Raw genomic sequence first — 20,645 nt, 5'->3', positions numbered from 1 at the left:
CCAACAAACTTTTGATTATGACAGATATTATTCTTTTTATGTTAAATGAATCTGGAACAATGTAATTCATCAGGTACCACAAATTGGGATAGATTATTAGCCATTTTTAAATACCTATTTCTAAGATTATTAGTAATAGATAGTAAGAGTAAGTCAAGGAAACCACAATAGTTACTTTATTTAACTTCATCATCATATCAGAATTATTTATTCTAAAAGTTGCTAACTAACTTTGTTTAGTTATCTGTAACAACAACAACAACAATCCAGTATAATTTCACTAGTGGGGTCTGGGGAGGGTAGTGTATACGCAGACCTTACCCCTACTCTGGGTAGAGAGGCTGTTTCCGATAGACTCTCGGCTCCCTCCGTCCAAGAACTCCCCACCTTACTCTTGGGGTGACTCGAACTCACAACCTATTAATTGGAAGTGGAGGGTGCTCACCACTGAAGCAACCCCTAAGAGATCCTAAATAAAGTGGGTAGTGAAAAGCAAGGATGAGGGGGTTTCAAAAAGTTCGGCAACAGTGTAAACAAAAGGATTTAGGGAATATTAAAAAGAAATTTGGATTATATTGAGTACAGGAGATGACAATATGCTGTCATTTTCTCAATCAATAATGACTGGATTCCCCTAATAAATGAATACAATCATTCAGTAATTAATGACTTTTTAGAATCATTTATTAGTAACTTCTCTTTCCTACTAAAACAAGAGAAGATCGTAGGCTTCTTTGCATTTTGCACACCTAATGTATGTACTATTTTTTTATTTACATCCTATCCTCTTATTTTTTTGTGATTTGCCCCTTAAACTAAATTAGAGTTCATTTTATGAGGAATAAAATAGGAATTACATAATAAGATAGAAAGAAAATGAGAGCGGAGGGATAAGAATATCTGACGATTTGCCTATATATATACGTTCAAATATCATCACTAAGTGTTGACACATAGTTCGTTTCCCCGTCTGGGATGGAGAATTGTTAGATTGAGAGGAAAAGGAACAAAAGAAGGTACAGTTCATTCTATATTTGTCTTACATTGTTAAAGGAGAGTCTAAAAAATTATCCAATTTAGATATTGCCATTCGAATTTGTAAACCTGTTTAAGAAACTGTGTCTATTAGGACTCCTAGTCCATATACTTGTAGGACTCGAGAGTTTGATTTGTATTGTACTACATTACCTACTTCCCTTACCCTTTATATTCAATATATATATATATATATGAACAGCTCTGCAGAGAGGCTGTTTGGCCTTGAAATCACTTCTCTGTACATGGTATCAGACGTCCAGTACAATCCAACTGTCCTACCACTTTCTTTTACCTCTTTCACGCTACTATGGCTTCCCAGTCGTTTACTCCCCTTTCTTCAGATGTCTCGCTTCCTTTTCCTACAACAACTGTTGCAACTACCCAATCAATATCGGATATTTCGTCATCTGATTCAATTCCCCCTTTGTCTCCATTACAATACTTTTTCCCCCTTCACTCTGTTGCTCCTAGTATTCGACTAGATTCATCTATAGGACAGATTGGTCTGCCTTCTTTCCCATCTATAGGACAGATTGGGTTGGGAAGAGAGTATGACACACTAGTTGGCATCATTACACATTATTCAGGCCAACTATCTCTTGAAGAACTTCGTACCAAACTCTTGCTTCATGAGCAACGGTTGCAACGCCTCAAAGAACTAGACCTTGTTGTCTCCCATCAAGCCTTTGCTGCCCAGAATGTATCTCCTAACTCCTCTTTTGTCTCTGGTAATCAATCAATATCTCAAGGGGGTCGTGGCAGAGGTCGGTCTTACTCATCTAGAGGAAGGGGTCGTGGAGGAAGAGGTCGAGGCTTCTTTGGTGGTCGCGGTCAATCAAAACAAGTTTCTTCACCTAATAATTTTTCACGCAACGGTTTTCATGGACAGTCTTCATCAGGTATTGGTAGTAATTCCCATGTTTCCTATCATTCACAATCTACTAGTTCAACATCACCATCTGCAGAAGTCTTAGGAGCACATCCTTCTTCTACCATTTGTCAAATTTGTGGGTCTCCCGGTCACTCTGCATTACAGTGTACCAATCGATTTAATCATGCTTTTGTTGCTAATGATCTTCCTAAGTCTTTTGCTACTATGTCATTTGGTGAAACAAATGATGCTACTTGGTACTTTGACTCTGCTGCGTCCGCTCATATGACCCCATCTGAAGGTAATTTTCTACATAAATCACCTTATACTGGCTCTGATCGTGTGTTGGTCAGAAATGGCACTTTGCTTAATATTAAAAACATTGGATATACTCAGTTACCCTTTGTATCTCGTTCATTACACTTGTGCTCCATATTTCATGTTCCTCGACTTCACCATAATTTAATTTCCGTAAAGAAGTTGTGTAAGGATAACAATTGTGCTGTTAATTTTGATTATTGTTCTGCTTCTGTTAAGGACAAAGCCTCGGGTCAAACTCTCCTGCAAACTTCCAGTAAGGGTGATGTTTATCCGCTAGCATCTTCATTAGTGTCTTCTCATCCTCAAGCATGTATTTTTCTACGTCAGTCTGGAGATATTTGGCATCGTCGTTTAGGTCACAATGGAGCTTATACTTTAGATCGTCTTAGAAAAAATAATTACATTAGTTTGATTAATTGTTATAATAATGATTGTGTCCCTTGTCGATTAGGAAAATCTCAACGTTTACCATTTAGTTTAGTGGATCGCTGTAGTTGTTTTCCATTAGATATTTTTCACTCATGTTTGGCAGTCGCCAATTTTATCAAACTTGGGATTTAAATATTATGTTATTTTTATTTTTGATTTCTCTCGTTTTACATGGTTATACCCTATGAAGAGTAAATCAGAAGTTTTTACACATTTTTGTGCTTTTCAAAAACTAATAGAAAACGTATTTAACTCTAAAATAAAGACTTTTCAAAGTGATGGAGGAGGTGAATTTGATAACAAAGCTATGCTCTCACATTTTTCCAACTCGGGTATTCTCTTTCGTAAGTCGTGTTCGGACTCTCCTCAATAAAATGGGGTTGCTGAACGGAAGCATAGATACATTATTAAAATAGTGCGTACCATTCTTGCAGAGGCTACTTTACCATCTCAATTTTGGGTTGATGCTGCTTATTATGCTGTTTATACAATTAATAGATTGCCAACGCCTAATTTGCAAGGACTCTCTCCTTTTGAAAGGCTTTTTCATAGACCTCCAGACTATAATTTTCTTAGAGTCTTTGGTTGTGAATGCTTCCCTAACCTTTCTACCCGAGCACCTCACAAGCTCACACCCCTTTCTGTTCACTGTATCTTTCTTGGTTATGCATCTAACTCTAAAGGATATCGTTGTCTAGATCCTAAATCAGGTCGTGTGTATATTAGTCGTCATGTTATATATCATGAGTCAGTGTTCCCATACGCTACCTTGTCTTGTCCTTCACATGTCTCTTCCTCATCCCACTCTCTATATCCTCTTGTGGTTACATCACCCTTATTACCTACACAACTTTCTGTCCCGCATAACTCTTTTGTGGCTTCCTCTGACCCTCATTCCTCAAATTCTCCTTCTCCTTCTCCTTCTCCTTGTTCTACCACAATCACTGCGGCATCACTTACTGATCCATCTAGTGAGTCACACTCTACTGATCTTTCCTCATCTTTACCTATCTTGTCTCACACTACTACTTCTTCCGCTTCCATATCCACCATTACATTTCATACAATGCAAACTCGTTTTAAATCTGAAATTTCTAAACCTAAGAAGGTATTTTCATTGAGTGCTACTCTTCGTGATATTGAGCCCTCTTGTTTCTCTCAAGCTGTGAAAAATCCTAAGTGGCAACAAGCTATGGCAGATGAGTTTAATGCGCTTTTGGCAAATAAAATTTGGGTACTTGTTCCTTTTCAACCTCACATGAATTTGATCGGTTGTAAGTGGGTTTATCGTATTAAATATAATTCGGATGGGTCTATTGAGCGGTACAAAGCTCGTCTTGTAGCACAGCAACCTAGTGTTGATTACCATGAGACTTTTAGTCATGTTGTTCGAGCTACTACTATTCGTATTGTACTTTCTCTTGTTGTTTCTTTTTCTTGGCCTATTAGTCAATTAGATGTTAAAAATATTTTTTTACATGGTGTTCTTACCGAGGAAGTATTTATGAAACAACCTCCTGGTTTTATTCATCCTGAAATTCCTCACCGTGTTTGCAAATTGACCAAAGCCATTTATGGTTTAAAACAGGCCACGCGTGCATGGTTTCATCGCTTTAGTACATTTCTTCTTTCTCAAGGTTTTATTTGTAGCAAATCTGATACCTCTATGTTTGTTCGTCGTTCATCATCAGGTATTCTTATCCTACTGCTTTATGTTGATGATATTATTCTAACGGGTAGTTGTTCATCTATCCTTGATCAGTTCATTAGTCTTCTTACCCTTCAGTTTGCCATGAAAGACTTAGGCGATCTTCATTATTTTCTTGGTGTTCAAGTTGTTCGCTCATCTGGTGGTCTTCATTTATCTCAACAGAAATATATTTCAGACATGCTCCTTAAGTTTCACATGCATACTTGTAAGCCAGTTCTCACACCTCTAGCTTCTCGTACTTCTATTTCTCTTATGGATGGTGAGTTACTTTCAGAACCTAGTGAATATAGGAGCATGGTGGGTGCTCTTCAATACTTGACTTTGACTCGTCCTGATATTGCCTATGTTGTGAATGCTATTTCTCAGTTTATGCATGAACCTCGTACTACTCATTTGCAGTGTGTGAAGCGTATTTTTAGGTACTTACAGGGTACTATTTCGTATGGACTGTTTTTGCGTGCTTCTTCATCCAATTCATTGGTGATTGCTTATTCGGATGCTAATTGGGCTGGATGCCCTGATAGCAGGCGTTCTACTACTTGGTTTGCAATTTTCTTGGGTTCCAATCTTATCTCTTGGCGTGCGAAGAAACAACCGACAGTTTCAAGATCGTCTAAAGAGGCCGAGTATAGGGCTATTGCCTATACTGTAGCTGAAACTTCTTGGATTCGTCATGTTCTTCATGAGCTTGGTCTTTATCTTCGTGAACTGATTCGAGTATTGTGTAACAATGTCAGCTCAACATACATGTCTCGTAACCCCGTATTTCATGATCGTTCTAAACATATTGATGTTGATTTTCATTATGTTCGTGATAAAGTTGCTCAAGGGGATCTTATTGTCCAATATGTGCCTTCTCACTCCCAACTTGCTGATATCTTTACAAAGGTTTATCCTCATCCCGTTTTTGTCTTTTGCGTGACAATCTATCCGTTATTTCAATACGTCCAGATTGAGGGGGCGTATTAGGACTCCTAGTCCATATATTTGTAGGACTCAAGAGTTCGATTTGTATTGTACTACATTACCTACTTCCCTTACCCTTTGTATTTTATATATATATATATATATATATATATATATATATATATATATATATATATGAACAGCTCTGCAGAGAGGCTGTTTGGCCTTGAAATCACTTCTCTGTACAGTGTCGTCTTTGTTGTTTAATAAGCTATACAAAATTATGAAGAGCACGAGATATTCTTATAGTTAGTACGTGAACTATGTTTTCTCTGGAAGAACCCATTGTGTACAGGAATCATTAGCTTACATTTTTTGCAGATTTTAAGAAGCAAATTATAGATTTTTCAGCAAGTACTTAAATTAGAAACTTCTTTGCACATACATTGTTGCTATTGATCTCAACTCATCAACCTTGGATAAAAAATCTGATCTGCGCGCATTAAAGGAACATTCTTATGTTTAGTTTGGCTTGTAAAGCGAGTATACATATCGATATGGTGATCAAATTTTGCAAGCTGATGGTACAATGAACTCGGTAGTAGTTGTTCCTCTCTCTTTGTTTTACCTTCGCTTCTTCTTCTTCTTCTCCTTCATACGCTAAAATTGCAGAATTTGCACCCTCCAAATTTCTATTTGTGAGTATGTAAATATACAGGGGCGGCTCAATGGATCTCGTCGCCTAAGATGAAACCATATTGAGAGGCTTATTTTATAAAATATTTACACTAACAATAATTTTTGCTTTTTAAATAACAAATTAATCATTTAAGACCAAAAAAACGAATTTCAACAAACAAACAAAAAAATAGGAAGAAGAGCACAAGAATAAAGTGATGGACTATCGTATGGTTACGTCCAGAACTCAAAGTGAAAATTTTGATTTGACTATCATCACAAACAAGAAAAAGAAATAAACGTACATAAATAGTTTAAGTTTTGAGCATTGACGGTGTCAAAAATATTTACTCCTTCTGATCAATTTAAACGATGATTGTAGTTCATTCTATTAAGTAGCACTTATTGGTGAATATCTACAATAAATTATAAATAACCTGATATAATATATCAAATTACACTAAAAGAAAACCGGTGCATGAATGATTTTGTGTTCATGCAGTTTCAGAGAACATTATAAAAGAAATTCATTATGTTGTCGATATATATAACTTAATTCCTATATAAAAAGGATAAAATTAAAATTGAAGAGTGAAACAAATATATTATTTAATGAGGAAAGAAAATCATCATAATTTATAAATTTATTGCGTAAAATAACCTCAATCAAGTAACAAAAAATATATTATAATACTTTTCTTTATACTAATTATTTATATAAATTACATAGTATTTAGTAATAATAATAATAATAATAATAATAATAATAATAATAATAATAATAATAAATAAAAAAAAATAATAATAATTTGAGGCCTTCAAATTTTGGAGGCCTAAGGCAACGGCCTCACTGCCCAAAGCTTTAGAGGCGCCCTGTAAATAAATAGCAAATACGATCCAAGTAATAAATGCCCAAGTTTCTTTTGGGTCTCAATTCCAATACGACCCCCACACTTCATTAGCCCATACCGCTCCCGAAAGGATTTCTATGGTTAAAAAAGTAAATCCTAAATTAATAACCCGATAACTCCAATAATCCAATTGGTGAATCAATTGGGACCTGTAATAAGTTTTAGCAGAAACAAAAGTATTTTGTAAAATATTTTCACCCAAAAAAAATGACTCGTTTAAAAAATCATTGCTCTTATAAAAAAAGTTATCTGTTTTTTCGAAATGTAATCACTAGAAGTGTTACTAATAATAATGATCCACATAAAAGGGCTGCATAACCCAATATCATCATACTTACGTGCATTATTAACCACTCGGATTGAAGAGCAGGTACTAATATTACAGATTGGTATATTCCAGTTAAAATACCTGGCGTAGCAAAGCCTTGGGTAAAAATAGCACTAGGGCCAGTTATTTTACTTAAAATTAAAATATTCTTTTTGAAATACAGAATTATATGAATAAGGGAGAAACTCCATGAAAGAAAAATTAATGATTCATATAAATCGCTTCGTGGGAAATGTCTCGAAGAAATCTAACGAGTAACTAATAATCCTGTTATACAAAAAAAAGTAACTATTATGCCCTTTTCTGAGGAATCGTATAGTTTTACGATTTCATCGACTAAAAGGGTTAGAAATATGGAATTATTCGGCCTAATCAATTTGTCCATTTAGATTTATCTAGGTGGAATAATAAGAAAAGGTAAGGTTCAAAAGAATTTACAAAAAAGGAATTTTTTTTGAGTATTTTAGAAAGGGCCGGTTAGGAGGGGGAGGTATATGTAATTGAATAACTATAAGCCAACCCTTCTAGATGCTTCGACGCTTGATTCTCGAATATGAATGAATCTAAAATGAATGCTTGGTTTACGTTATGGAAGAAAGATATGTATATGTGATAGTATGCATCAAAAGGCGCATGTACGGTTCCTAAGGGATACAAATTTTACCCTAATCAATCGACTTTGTCGAGAAAGATTACTTTTTTTAGGCCAAGAGGTTGATAGCGAGATTTCGAATCAACTTATTGGTCTTATGGTATATCACAGTATCGAGAATGAGACCAAAGATCTGTATTTGTTTATAAACTCTCCTTGGGTTAGGTAATACCTGGGTTGGCTATTTATGATACTATGCAATTTGTACGACCAGATGTCCATACAATATGCATGGGATTAGCCGCTTCAATGGGGTCTTTCATTCCAACTCCTCTCCTTTCTCCTTTTCTTTCTTATTTACTATGTAATTCCTAATAAAATAAGCTCTAATTTAGTTCTGCAAGAAAATAAATAAATTAAGGGGCAAATTGTAAAAAAATAAGAGGATAGGATGTAAAAAAAAAAAAAATGGTATTTACATTAGGGGCGCAAAATGCAAAGAACTCAACAACGTACTATGGAAAAAGAAAAAAGAATAAGACACTCTCCCAAGAAAATACTACTTCCAATTGCTTGTCATGTTTGGCTTTTTGCATGTCTCCTAAAAAAAATGTTACTCTCTTCGTTTCAACTTTAAATAATTTAGTTTGATTTGATACAAAGTTTAAAAAAAAAAAAGATTTTTGAAATATGTGGTCCTAAAAGCTTAAAACATTTTATGGGGCCATAATATTTATATGGCTATAAATTTGATAAAATAAAAAATTTAAAGTTAAATTATTTCTTAATATAGAAATGTGTCATTTTTTTTAATGGACTAATAAAAAAAGTGTGTTATTTAAATTGGAACCGAGAGATTACTTAAATTTGATTAAATTCTCTTTTTAGCCTAATTCTGTGTTTCGAGATCTCAAAAACCTCATTTTAGCCTTACTCGATTTGCGTGCACAGTCCGGGTGTTCTTCCGGAAGGCTTATATGTTGAAGAGTGATAAAATAAGAATTTTGCCTTAGAAATTTATTTAAGTTGACTTCGGTCAACATTTTGAGCAAACAGACCCGGATTCGTATTTTTGACGGTCTCGGTAGGTCCGTATCGTAATTTAGGACCTGCGCGTATGTCCGAAATCGAATTCTGAGGTCCCTAACTCGAGATATGGAATTTTGATGAAAAATTAAAAGTTTGAAAGTTTAATGGTTTTAAGAATTGACTGATGTTTGGTCTTGTTGATACCGGGTTCGTATTTTGGTTCCGAAACTCAGTACAGGTCCATTATTATATTTATGACTTGCCTGTAAAATTAGGTGAGAAACGAAGTTAGTTTTGACGTGATTCGGATGTTCGGTTGTGAAAATAGAAGTTTTAAAGTTTTCTTGAAAATTACATTTGATTTGGTATTCAATTTGTAGTTCTAGGTGTTATTTTGGTGATTTGATCGCGCGAGCAAGTTCGTATGATATTTTAGGACTTGTGTGCATGTTTGGTTTGGAGCCCTGAGGGCTCGGGTGAGTTTCGGATAGGCTACGGCGTGTTTTGAACTTAGAAAACATAACAGTTGCTGCAACTGATCTGCAGACTTTGCATTTGCGAGGTGTGGCTCGCAAATGCGAGCCTCGTATTTGCGAAGAGACCATCGCATTTGCGAGCAGTGGGCTGGGGGAAGACCTTCGCAATTGCGAAGTTTTGATCGCATTTGCGATCCTGGCAGTCCGCATTTGCGAACACTGATTCGCATTTGCGAAGGCAGCAGACATAGCCATTCTTCGCATTTGCGATCACTGGGTCGCATTTGCGATCAAGCCTGAGTTTGCATTTGCGAACTATTCTTCGCATTTGCGAAGAATTCAGAGGTGTGATGTTTCTCGCATTTGCGATGAAATATTCGCATTTGCGGGCTTCGCCCAGTTCGCAAATGCAACATCTGCAGCTGAACAACTATGACTTAGACGGGATTTTTGGTTCATTTCTCAAATTTTCAAAACCTAAAACATTAGAGGCATTTTTTCCAAGACTTCTTCTTCCCCAATTCGTTGGTAAGTGATTCTAACCTATTTTCTTTCAATCTTTCACTACATTTCACAAGTTTTCAACCTAAAATATAAAGTTTTCATGGTGGAAATTGGGAGTTTTTGGGTAGAAATTAGGGATTTGGTAAATTAGGAATTTAGACCTCAAATTGAGGTCGAATTCCAAAACAAATCATATAACCAGGCTCGGAATGAATGTGTAATTGGGTTTTGGTCCGAATTTCGGGTTTGGACCAAGCGGGCCCGGGTGTTGACTTTTGTTGACTTTTTTAATAATTGCCTAAATTGAATTCTTTACAATTATGGGTAATTTCTAAGGCTTAATTTGAATCGTTTGGTTGGTAAATTGCTAGATTTTATTGGTTCGCAGGCTTGTTTGAAAGGAAAAGCCGTGGTTGAGCTTTGAGTTTGGTCTTCGGAGCGAGGTAAATATCATGGTTAACCTTGACTTGAGGGAATAAGACTTGTTTGTCTATTTGCTATATGTTTAAATATTGGGGAACAACGTATATGTGAGGTGACGAGTACTTATGCATTGTTGTCGGGTTAAAGCATGCGGGGTGGGGTTTGATTTCTTGCCATTATAGCTTCCTTTGTTCATGTTATCCATGTTTAGACTAGTATTGTTAAATTGATCATTCTTATCATGTTTATGGATCTTCTGATGATAATTGAGTATTAATTCTGAAGTTGAAGTTGATATTGTGGAACCAAATATTGAAGTAAGGCTTGTACTTGTTATTTTATCTCCCTGTTGTTATTTGTTTATTGCATTATGGTAAGGGAGAGTGTTAATGCACGAAGGGTGATGTCGTGTTATATTGTGAGTGTTAATGCACGAAGGGTGATGCCGTGCCATATTGTGAGTGTTAATGCACGAAGGGTGATGTCGTGCCATGTTATGAGAGTTAATGCACGAAGGGTGTTGTCGTGCCATTTCTATTGATTTTATGGTGAGGTTGAGAGTAAAAGCACGAAGGGTGATGCCGTGCATTTTTTCCTTTACTGTGTTTACTTGTTCTTATTGGTTCATAGTATATTGGCTGTTCAAGTTACATTCTGCTGTAGTTCTTTATCTCGTATTTTCCTCAGCATGTCCCCCTTCCCAATAGTACATGTTTAATTGTTATTTGTACATATACTGTTAAATTACACAGGTTTGTTATGTAGGTGTCTTGTCATAACCTTGTCACTACTTCGTCGAGGTTAGGCTCGACACTTACTAGTACATGGGGTCAGTTGTACTGATACTACACTCTGCACTTCCTGTGCAGATTTTTGTATTGGTCCCAGCTGATCGAGAGGCGTAGCAACTCGGACTGGTTCATCGGAGACTCAAGGTAGATCTGTTGACGTTCGCAGACCTTGATGTCCCCGTCTATCTTTTCGGTTCTTTTCTTTTACTGTTTCTTTCGTTCAAACAGTTGTATTTCAATCAGACTTTTACTTGTAGTAAATCCTAAAAGTTCGTGAATTGTGATTCCAGATCCGGGTGGTAGTAATTAATAAAGTTTTATATTATTCTGCACTCGTTCTATTTTATTTTAGCTTATTTGTTGTTATTTACTGAATTGAATTAGGATTGGCTTAATAATTCTCTAACGTCGGCTTGCCTAGCAAGTGAAATGTTACGGTCCCGACGGTGGGAATTCTGGGTCGTGACATTAAGCTCTTTCGATTACCTATGAGAAGCGTAAAATCAACCCAAATAATATGACACAATGCGAATTGTAGCAACACTCCTCTTTTAATTAAAGTAAAACTACAATTGGCCTTGCAATTCAATTAATAACTCATTCAATAAATTCAGGCAATTAACAGAGAGTAAAAACCCAAAATAATAGTCAAATCACAATATACGTCAGTAACCCTAAGAAAAATTACTCCATAGTGGCGGATTTACTCATCACAAGAGTATTAGAAGAACAAGAAGACATACGATTCACAAAATCAAACAAACTTTCGTATTGAATGAAGTGATTAGAACTTCTGTTGTTTCCTTGCCTTCTTCTCTCCAAAAGTTGCTCCCAAAATCTCTGATGCCTTGTTTTGAGACGAGCTAGGCTTCATATAGGTCAAAAAGAGTTACCTCCGAATTTACCAAAATAGGCGTGGGTAAAGTTCCCAGAATGGAGCGCATGTCTGGCAGAGTACTGTATCACTTGCGCGCCCTCATGCGCGGCCGCGCATCTGAAATTCGCTCTTGCTCAACTCTTTTCTCCCATTAAGTGCACTACTCGTCCGTTGACCCCCGAGTTACTAGAATTAGCTCCACAACATCTGCATAATTCGGGATCGCTCCTACAAGGCATAAAACACGCAATAAGTACAAAATACTACAAATTATAGCTCAACACAAGTAAAATACAGTGAATTAGAGTGAAAATAGGCGACTAAAACACGCAATTCTAACCTGCCATCAATATTCATCTTATAAAATTATAATTTAATATATCATAATATTATTTTAATAAATATTAGTTATTATTTTATTATTTAATATAGTGTATAGAAATATAACAAAATTTATACAAAATCAAAGGATACATATTATATAGTAATCAACTTAATTGTTTGATCCTTATTTATATTCTTTATTATTATTATTAAATTAGCAAGTACTTAGACTATACATTTACTAATATGACTTTTTATTAACTTGTCACTTGGCTTAATATTTTGATACTACTTCTCTTTTAATATAATATAGATATATATTTTCTTACTCTGAAAATATTTTTATTTTTTAACTTATGTTATACTGTTCAAAATTCTTCAATTGTCTAAATTTACCAATAATTTTCTTGAGTGTTATTTATTAATTAATTCAAAATATATATTATAAAATTATCTTTATCCTACTCTTTTTGTACATTATTCTTTACTGTAATATTTGATTAGTTTTTTCATTTTGTATTTTACTGAAAATTTAAATAATATAATATTTTTATTACTAAATTATAATTTTAATTCATCAAAAGTATAAAGAGATAAGCCTTTATTATTTTTATTAAAAACCTATCAATATTTATAATTATTATTAATTTGTGTTAAATATATATAATACTTATCTTTTGTATAATATCCTAACAGTATCTTTATATGTTTATATTTTTTATTATGAAATTATGATTTCTATTTATTAACTAAAATTTTCTATATGAAAAATTTAATTACTATATATATTTTTACGCTATCGCGTGAAATTCTTTTATCCTTTTTTAGTATTCTTCCTTTATGAATATTTGTTTATTATGATTTTAGTTATGTGTATATGTACGATTTTTCTCATCATAATTCTAATAATAAGTCATATATTTTTATATTTTTACACAAATTTATATTTTATTTATTTTTTTGTTCCTTGCTTATCTAATTAAATTATCCATTACTTAATATTATTAAATTGACATACAAATTTTTAATAAATTATCAGTTTAATATAATACAATGAATATAACTTGACTTTAGCATGTATGACTTTCTCATAATTATTTTGATATTCAAATTTATCATAATATTTTTGAGTATTATTTATTTACTTAGTTTTATCAAATAAATTTAAAGTGCGGATAGAATCACCTTATCTATTCTCCTCTTTATACATTAGTTTTTGTTCTACAATATTTTAATTTTTTTATTTATTATTTATATATAATATAAATACTATTGTATTATTTTTCTAAATGAATAATTTGACAGAATTTTATTATTTTATATATCTCTACATTGAAGTTATTTTTTTTTATTTTTAAAATAGTTCCCTTAAATATATGGATATTTAATTATTTTTATTCAAATTCAAAAAGAGTAACTAATTATTAACTGACCTAACTAATTTTATCCTAAATTTAGACACTTGTTGAATTTTTATTATGACACTTGCCATCATCACATTGATTTGCTTCTCATATTCTATATAAATAGATTTCAATTCAATAGTCTTATTTTACTTGTAGAACGTTACTTTAATTAATTTAAAACGTATTAGTTTACTTCACGCACTACACAGAAAGCTATAAGTTGATCATTTTAACAATAAGAACAATACATAAAAATTGATACTCTGTTCGTTCTATTTTAATTAATTTTTTAGTTATTTTAGCACATATTAAAGAATTTATCGTTTAACACTAATTAACAATAAAATTAATTATATTAATCTTTACTATCTGTTTAATTTATTCATTAAAAATATAACAGATACTCCAAAAATCTTTAATCAAAGACAACTTCAGAAAAAATAAGTTAATTCTTTTATAATATCTTAAAAAATTAAATATTATGAATCATAAAAAAAAATTAAAAATCAATTAAAATGGACGGAGAAAGTACCTCAAAATTATGATTTTTTAAAGCTTTTAAATTATCGAATATGAAAATTTATTCCACGAAATTGGCGTTTAAAGAAAATATTAAACGAACCATATCATCACCTAATAAATAAAACAAATGGCGTGGCGATAAAAATCGGCATTTAAGAAGAGAACATAAAAAAGGATATTTGTTAGAACAGTTGGAAGAGTATTGACACACTTCACATTCTATTACTTGATCTGCAAGCAACCACCACCACACTCAATTAACCCTACCCCCTACCCCACCCCACCCCTCTAACCAATCCCCTTTCTTCCTCCCATAAAAGCATCTGGAAGCTAGTCTGTCTTCTTCTATACCAATACTTTATTCCCACAATTATCCCCCACCGCCTTATCTTATTTACTAATCGACCCCTCCCTTAAACCCCACCTCTCTTCCCTGAATATATAAACCCCTGTCTACTTCCTTTCCACAACTCTCCTTTTCCCATTTTTAATGTGTTTGGTTCACCGGCAACTGACGTCATCTGCCGGAGTAAATATGGTGGAAGGCGGTGCTGGACCGGAGTTTCCGGTGGTGTTTTTTGACGGAGAGAGGGAGATGAATATTGGGAGTATACGTGTCTACCCTATGCTTGAATTCAAGGCGTTTCAGTTGATGCTCAGCCAGAGGATCGGGATTTCTCCGAACCAGATTTCTATTTACTTGTGCGACCGGAAGAGCTCCAAGTTCGAGGACCGCCGGCGAATTCCCATCACCGGTAAGGCGAATTTCGGTTTGATTGCTCTTGAGAAGGATTGTTTCTTCCTCGTGGTTTTAAAGCGTTCCAGGAAGTCGCGAAGCCGGAAGGCGAGGGCGGAGTTCGGCGGCTTTATGACGGAGAATGAATTTCCGGTTTCAACTCCGCCAATTCTTCTCCGGAGAAACCAGTCAGAAATGAATCTCGGGTTCGGGTCGCCGTTTTATGATCAAATTTCGCAGGCGGAGTTGGAGAATCTGAATGATCAGTTACAGAGTTTGAAGATTCAGAAGGATAATAATTACGCCATGGGTTTGGCCCAATTGGATCCGAATCTGATGCATATGAGTAACCCGTACCCGAACCCGAATTCGTTCCCGAGGATCCAAGATACTTTCCCAATGATGACGAAAACTTCAAGGGAGAAGAAAGCTACTTGCGAGGAATGTAGGGGCAATGATGGAAATGGAAAAAGCTCCACGTTTCATCACTGCGTTAATGACCCGGTGATCGCTGGTGGATTTCGGAGCCGGTTTGGACCTGTTTCGCCGGCTGGTTAATTTTCATTAACTTGGTTTTCAGAATAATCTTAAATATTTTTTTTTTTTTTGGAGTGGTTGGAGTTGGGGCTTTTGGGTAAGCCATGGTTAGGATTGTACAAAATTGGGAGCAGAATATGCTGCATTGTGGTAAATGGTAAGGAAAATGTGTCGTATTGTTAGGGAAATGAGAATGAGTAGAAGAAAATAGAAATTACAGGCAAATGATTATGAATGGCCAAGTAAATTTGATTGGACTTTAGAGTGGTCAAACAAGGAGTTTGCCACTAAATAAATTTTTTCTTTTTGTTTTTTCCTTTTAGGGTTATTTCCCTATGCGGTTATTTGGGACTTTTGGTTGAAATTGAAGTCTAAGAATTGTGAATGGCGACTTTCCAACAGTTTTTTTAATTAAAAAGCTGTTGTATGATTCAGTTTGGAGTTGAATCCATAAACAGGTGTGAATTTATTTTGAATTGCAATTGTTACCCAAAAACTGCTTTTTCAGTCTATGTTTTTGCTTATAAAATTAAACTTCAATTTTATGCATCTTAAAGTAGAATGACGAAAGAAATCTAGTTTAAGCCTTTATGCCTATTATGTCAACATCTAATAGAAAGAGATTCATCTTTTAATTGGGATAGGCTTGGCGCATTCTAAATAATTATTCAGGTTGGATTGAGCCTTTTGGTATTTTATGTAAAACTGAACGTTCTGAAAAACCTTCTTAACTCTAATTTTGAGCCAACTTTGTTGCTTATATAAAATCTGAAAAGTTGGTCACCGGCTCACCTTTGTCATTCCGTTTGTATCAAATCATCATTAAATAGTTTACAATTTTTGTTTTGTTAAATCATGTAAAAGTTAAGTTTTATAGCTGTGGTCCTTTTTTCAGCTATATTCCCCACATTTTTTTCTTTACTTGTCTAATTTTTTTCTTTACTTGTCTAATTTGTACATTGGAGCAGATTTGTTGGGACCATGGGTTCAAAGAGGAAGATCTCTTCCCCCTTTCATATATTATGATACTAAAGGTGTTAATCGAAACGGGCCGGTCCACTAACAACCCGAACAACCCGATTCGATTCGGTACAGCCTTGGTCAGTCCGATCCGGTAAGGGGTGGGACGGATTGATAAGGGTAGGGGGTTGTTCTGGACGGGGTCGAGCACTTTTAGGCTACGGGTGCCGCGGAAGCTTGCTAGCCCGGTAACCCTTTAACTAGTTTTAACCGGGTTCTAGCCCGGTAGCTGTTAGGAATTGTTTTATAAAAAATATCTGACTGTTGCCAACGGTCAAAAACTGAGATGACCGTCGGCCAACAACTATTTGTTTTTGCAAAAAAGGCTATTTCGGCCTACCCCTTAATAAAATAGCTCCCACCCCTAATAATTGATAAATTATATTTTTAACCTTTTAAATATTATAAATAGCCCTCCTCTTCTCACAACTTGCTCTCTTCTTCTACTCTAATTCTCTCTCAATTCCGTTTTGATTATTGTATTGCTTGTTGCTCTCATGTTCTCAATTAATTATTATTTTAAGTTTTATCAATTATTTATGGTGGCCACTACAAAATTACAATTATCTAGTGAAGTGTGGTGTCATCAAATGTCAACTGAAGTATGATATCAAATTTAGTGCGGCATCCTTCTGTCAAGATGACTACTTGTCGCCAATTAATCACTGCTTTATATGCCTATATGGATATTGGACCAACTTAAATCCCTGATAGTGACACTTGCATTTCTGATCTACATAAATATTTACAAGCTTTATATAATTATTATGCTAACATTGTTGATACTTTTTCTGCGGTAGATGCAAATGCTAATATTTCTTCAAGTTCAGTTCTACATCCGCATCCGATGCTACTAAGGATAATGATGGTGTTGAAGATTATTTAATTTGGGCTACAGTAGGGATCATCAACAATCCAGTAGCAGAAATATTGATGAGCTCCAATTCTACTTGCAAAAGGCAACAGAGCCCCGCACAAAGGTATTTCTACCGCTGGCTTGGTGGAAGAACAATTCAAATCAATTTACGTTCTTTCGACCATGGCTCGGGACATACTAAATGTGTCGATTTCAACAGTTTCATCAGAGAGTGCATTTAGCCAAGCAATGCAGCAGCTATGAGATACCCGTCACTCATTGAGTAGCAACAGTTTGAATGTTCTAGTGTGGTTTAGAGATTGGATAAGATCAGAGCGGAGAAATCAATGGCGTGAAGAGGTAGATGAACTGGAGGACCAAGAAATTGAAGATATAATGGTTTATGGTTCCGATTCAAGCAATGCCGAAAACCAAGAACCTCATGTTGACATGGAAGAACTTACAAAACATGCAAGTTCAAAAATAGTAAACTTTTAATTTGCAAGTTCAAAAATAAAAAATTCAAAATAGAACTTGCAAGTTAATGAAATGAAAGCTTTTGAAGTTTTATCCTTACACATTGGTCTTATTAAATAATTAAATATTACCACTTAATTTCAATTTTCAAATTTAGCACTTTAAAGTGTAAAGTTTAAACTTAAAAATTTAAAAGTTTAATTTTATGTCTTAAAATACTTATTTTATAATTTTAAAGTTTGTAAACACTAAAGTATCAATTATATCGAATAAGAAAACATAATACATTTTTAAAAAAATCGGACGGGTTCAAACCGGATAGGTTCGAACCTGAACGGGCCCACTTAAACCCGGAATTTTTTAGCCCACTACCAACCTGGAATTCCAGCTCACTAACCAGCCCGCCCCACTATCGAACGAGTTGTTTTTTCTCATGACCAACCGAATTCAGTCCGCCTATGATACTACTATATGATGTAGAGGCCCCAATGTGTCCGTGTCGTCCACAGTGAAGTCTTAATTAGTTAAAAGTTGTACATAAAAGCACATACGGAAGTAAGAGCAAACTTCTTAATAATTTCATTGCAGATCAATCGCTCGTTGCTAAACAAGTATTCCACCCCACCGCAACTTAGCTGCCTTATTTATTTTCCACAATTAATTAAAGGTCAGATAAAAGATAAAGTTCCTAAGTAGTGATATTGTTGAACAAATATTTTTTTTCTTTTATTGAAGTGCACGTACCTATAAGGAATTTCCTTGTTTATATATATTGTTTCATTCGATCTTTTAAGTCTCAACTTCATCTCGATTCTTTGCCTCTCTTTCTTTTGTTTATATATTGTTTCATTCGATCTTTTAAGTCTCAACTTCATCTCGATCCTTTGCCCCTCATTCTTTAGAATAAGGAAAATCATTTTCAAGTTTGAATTTGTTTATTTGAAATCTGGATTCTTCAAAAGGAAATATTTAAGTATTCTACTAGTTATATTTATTGTTCCAATAAAATTACTTGTATGCATATTCTCACCATTTCTTATATGTATGGATCCAATTCATGTATGGGAACGACGTACTTAATCCATTCAGGCATGGATGCTGCTTAACGTTAGTGGGTTTTCTGAACCCAATACTTTTAACGCGGAGCATAATTTCATATATAAATATATAATAAAATTGTAACAATTAGTAAATATGAATCCTTAAGTTTAAATATATAACGGATTAATTAAACTTTTGAAATTTCAATACTAAAAATCTTAAAGGTTGAACCCATGCCCGAATTTATGATGGGTTTCTTTGGTTTCTCTGTGTTATGATGTTTTCTAGTACTTAGTGAATTAGTTTTTCTAACAGCTTGTTTGGATGGTTGTTACCTATTGTATATTGTATCGTATTGTTACTTTAAATATAATGTTTGTTTTGGTTGTTACTTTAATTTTATCGTATCGTATTGTTAAATCCGTCGTTACATAACGACGAAAAATGACATATTATGTAACGACGGATTTGGTGTGGTGACGTCGTTACCTTGCTTTTTCCTCTCATCTTTCCTTTCCTTATTATTAAATAATCGTATTTTATCTTTTACCCTACTTTTTTATATAATAATTCTACCTTGTATCATACTTTTTCTTAGTAATATTGCAAGTTTATTTTTTATATTGTTGGTGCGTGACATCATCAAACGACGATAAATGATACAATCTATCCAAACATTTTATTCATCAAACAATACAATATAATACGATATATTATGAAACGACATGTAACAATCATCCAAACAAGCTGTAAGCCAAATTCATGAGCAACCTCTTAATTGAACCTCAGACCATTTTTATATTTAGATATCTTATCTTAAAAGTCTGACCTATTGAATAACTAAAGTTGGCAGGTTTGTGCTATTAAACTCTTTATTAATAGCTAGCTAAAAAAAAACATGGAGTTCATATGCAGGTGAAATGATAATGAAAATACAAGACATATCACCAACGCTAAAAAGGACATAAGAGAAAAAGAAAACACACGTTGCACTTCTTCTCCTCACTCACTTTCCTAATTCAAAATATATATCTCAGCATTTTTCTAGATTCAAAATTAATCTTTGCTCACGCATTTTTTCATTTTCAAAATAAATTTGGAAAACGAAAGAAAATAGGCGCAAAGGGTCACTAGAGGCTCATCAGAGATGATCGAAAATTAATTTTTTCGGTGTGCATAATTTCTAATGGTCTTTTGTTGTACGATAATCTAAAGCTATTTAACGCACTCAATTTCGGGTGGGAAACATGCGATCAGTCATAATATCAGTAGTAAGGATTTTGTAGTTTCATATTTTACATTTCATGTGTTTAATAGGCCGTGCTAAAAATTAGGTGTGTAAATGCAAAATGGTGCTAAATGTATATAAAGGGTCGTCGATATTTCTGACCATTTATCTAACATAACTTTTAGTCATAGATGGACGTTTGAAAGAATCCAAAAACAAATTTTAGGGGGAAGTGGAAGTGGTTCATATAGGTGTGATTGCTCAGCAAAGGAATTTGCAAGGATTAGTTCGACCCTATCATATGTGATTAATATATGTGGTTTGGTAATGCTTGAAGCAACCCAATTATGGAAAACATTTATTTTCTTCTTATTCTGACTCCCCCCCCCCGGGAAATCTTCCAGAATTGTGGAAATGTTACAAACTAAGGTAGTCAACACAAATGGTCTAACCACCGGGCATAGAGACAACCAAATAAAAGAGTAAATTATTTAGGATATGTTTGGTACGAAGAAAAATATTTTTCTGAAAACTAAATAATTTTCTTGCTTATTTTTTGGTGTTTGGCAAGTAAATAAAAAATATTATCATGAAATATTATATATAATTTAGG

The 20,645-nt window shown here is 34.1% G+C and overlaps 1 protein-coding gene across 1 annotated transcript; it reads left to right on the top strand.

The window, feature by feature from the left end:
• The first annotated feature begins 1,229 nt into the window (after nt 1-1,229).
• LOC138896510 (uncharacterized) lies at nt 1,230-11,297 on the top strand. The gene is made up of 3 exons (XM_070181626.1): nt 1,230-2,210; nt 10,183-10,237; nt 11,087-11,297. The coding sequence occupies exons 1-2, from the start codon at nt 1,346-1,348 to the stop codon at nt 10,209-10,211; spliced, it is 894 nt and encodes a 297-aa protein (XP_070037727.1). The 5' UTR covers nt 1,230-1,345; the 3' UTR covers nt 10,212-10,237; nt 11,087-11,297.
• Nucleotides 11,298-20,645: the final 9,348 nt, after the last annotated feature.

The sequence above is a fragment of the Nicotiana tomentosiformis genome, chromosome 7 (assembly GCF_000390325.3).
Source record: "Nicotiana tomentosiformis chromosome 7, ASM39032v3, whole genome shotgun sequence".
Classification (NCBI taxonomy): Eukaryota; Viridiplantae; Streptophyta; class Magnoliopsida; order Solanales; family Solanaceae; genus Nicotiana; species Nicotiana tomentosiformis.
This window is presented reverse-complemented; position numbering and strand designations above follow the sequence as displayed.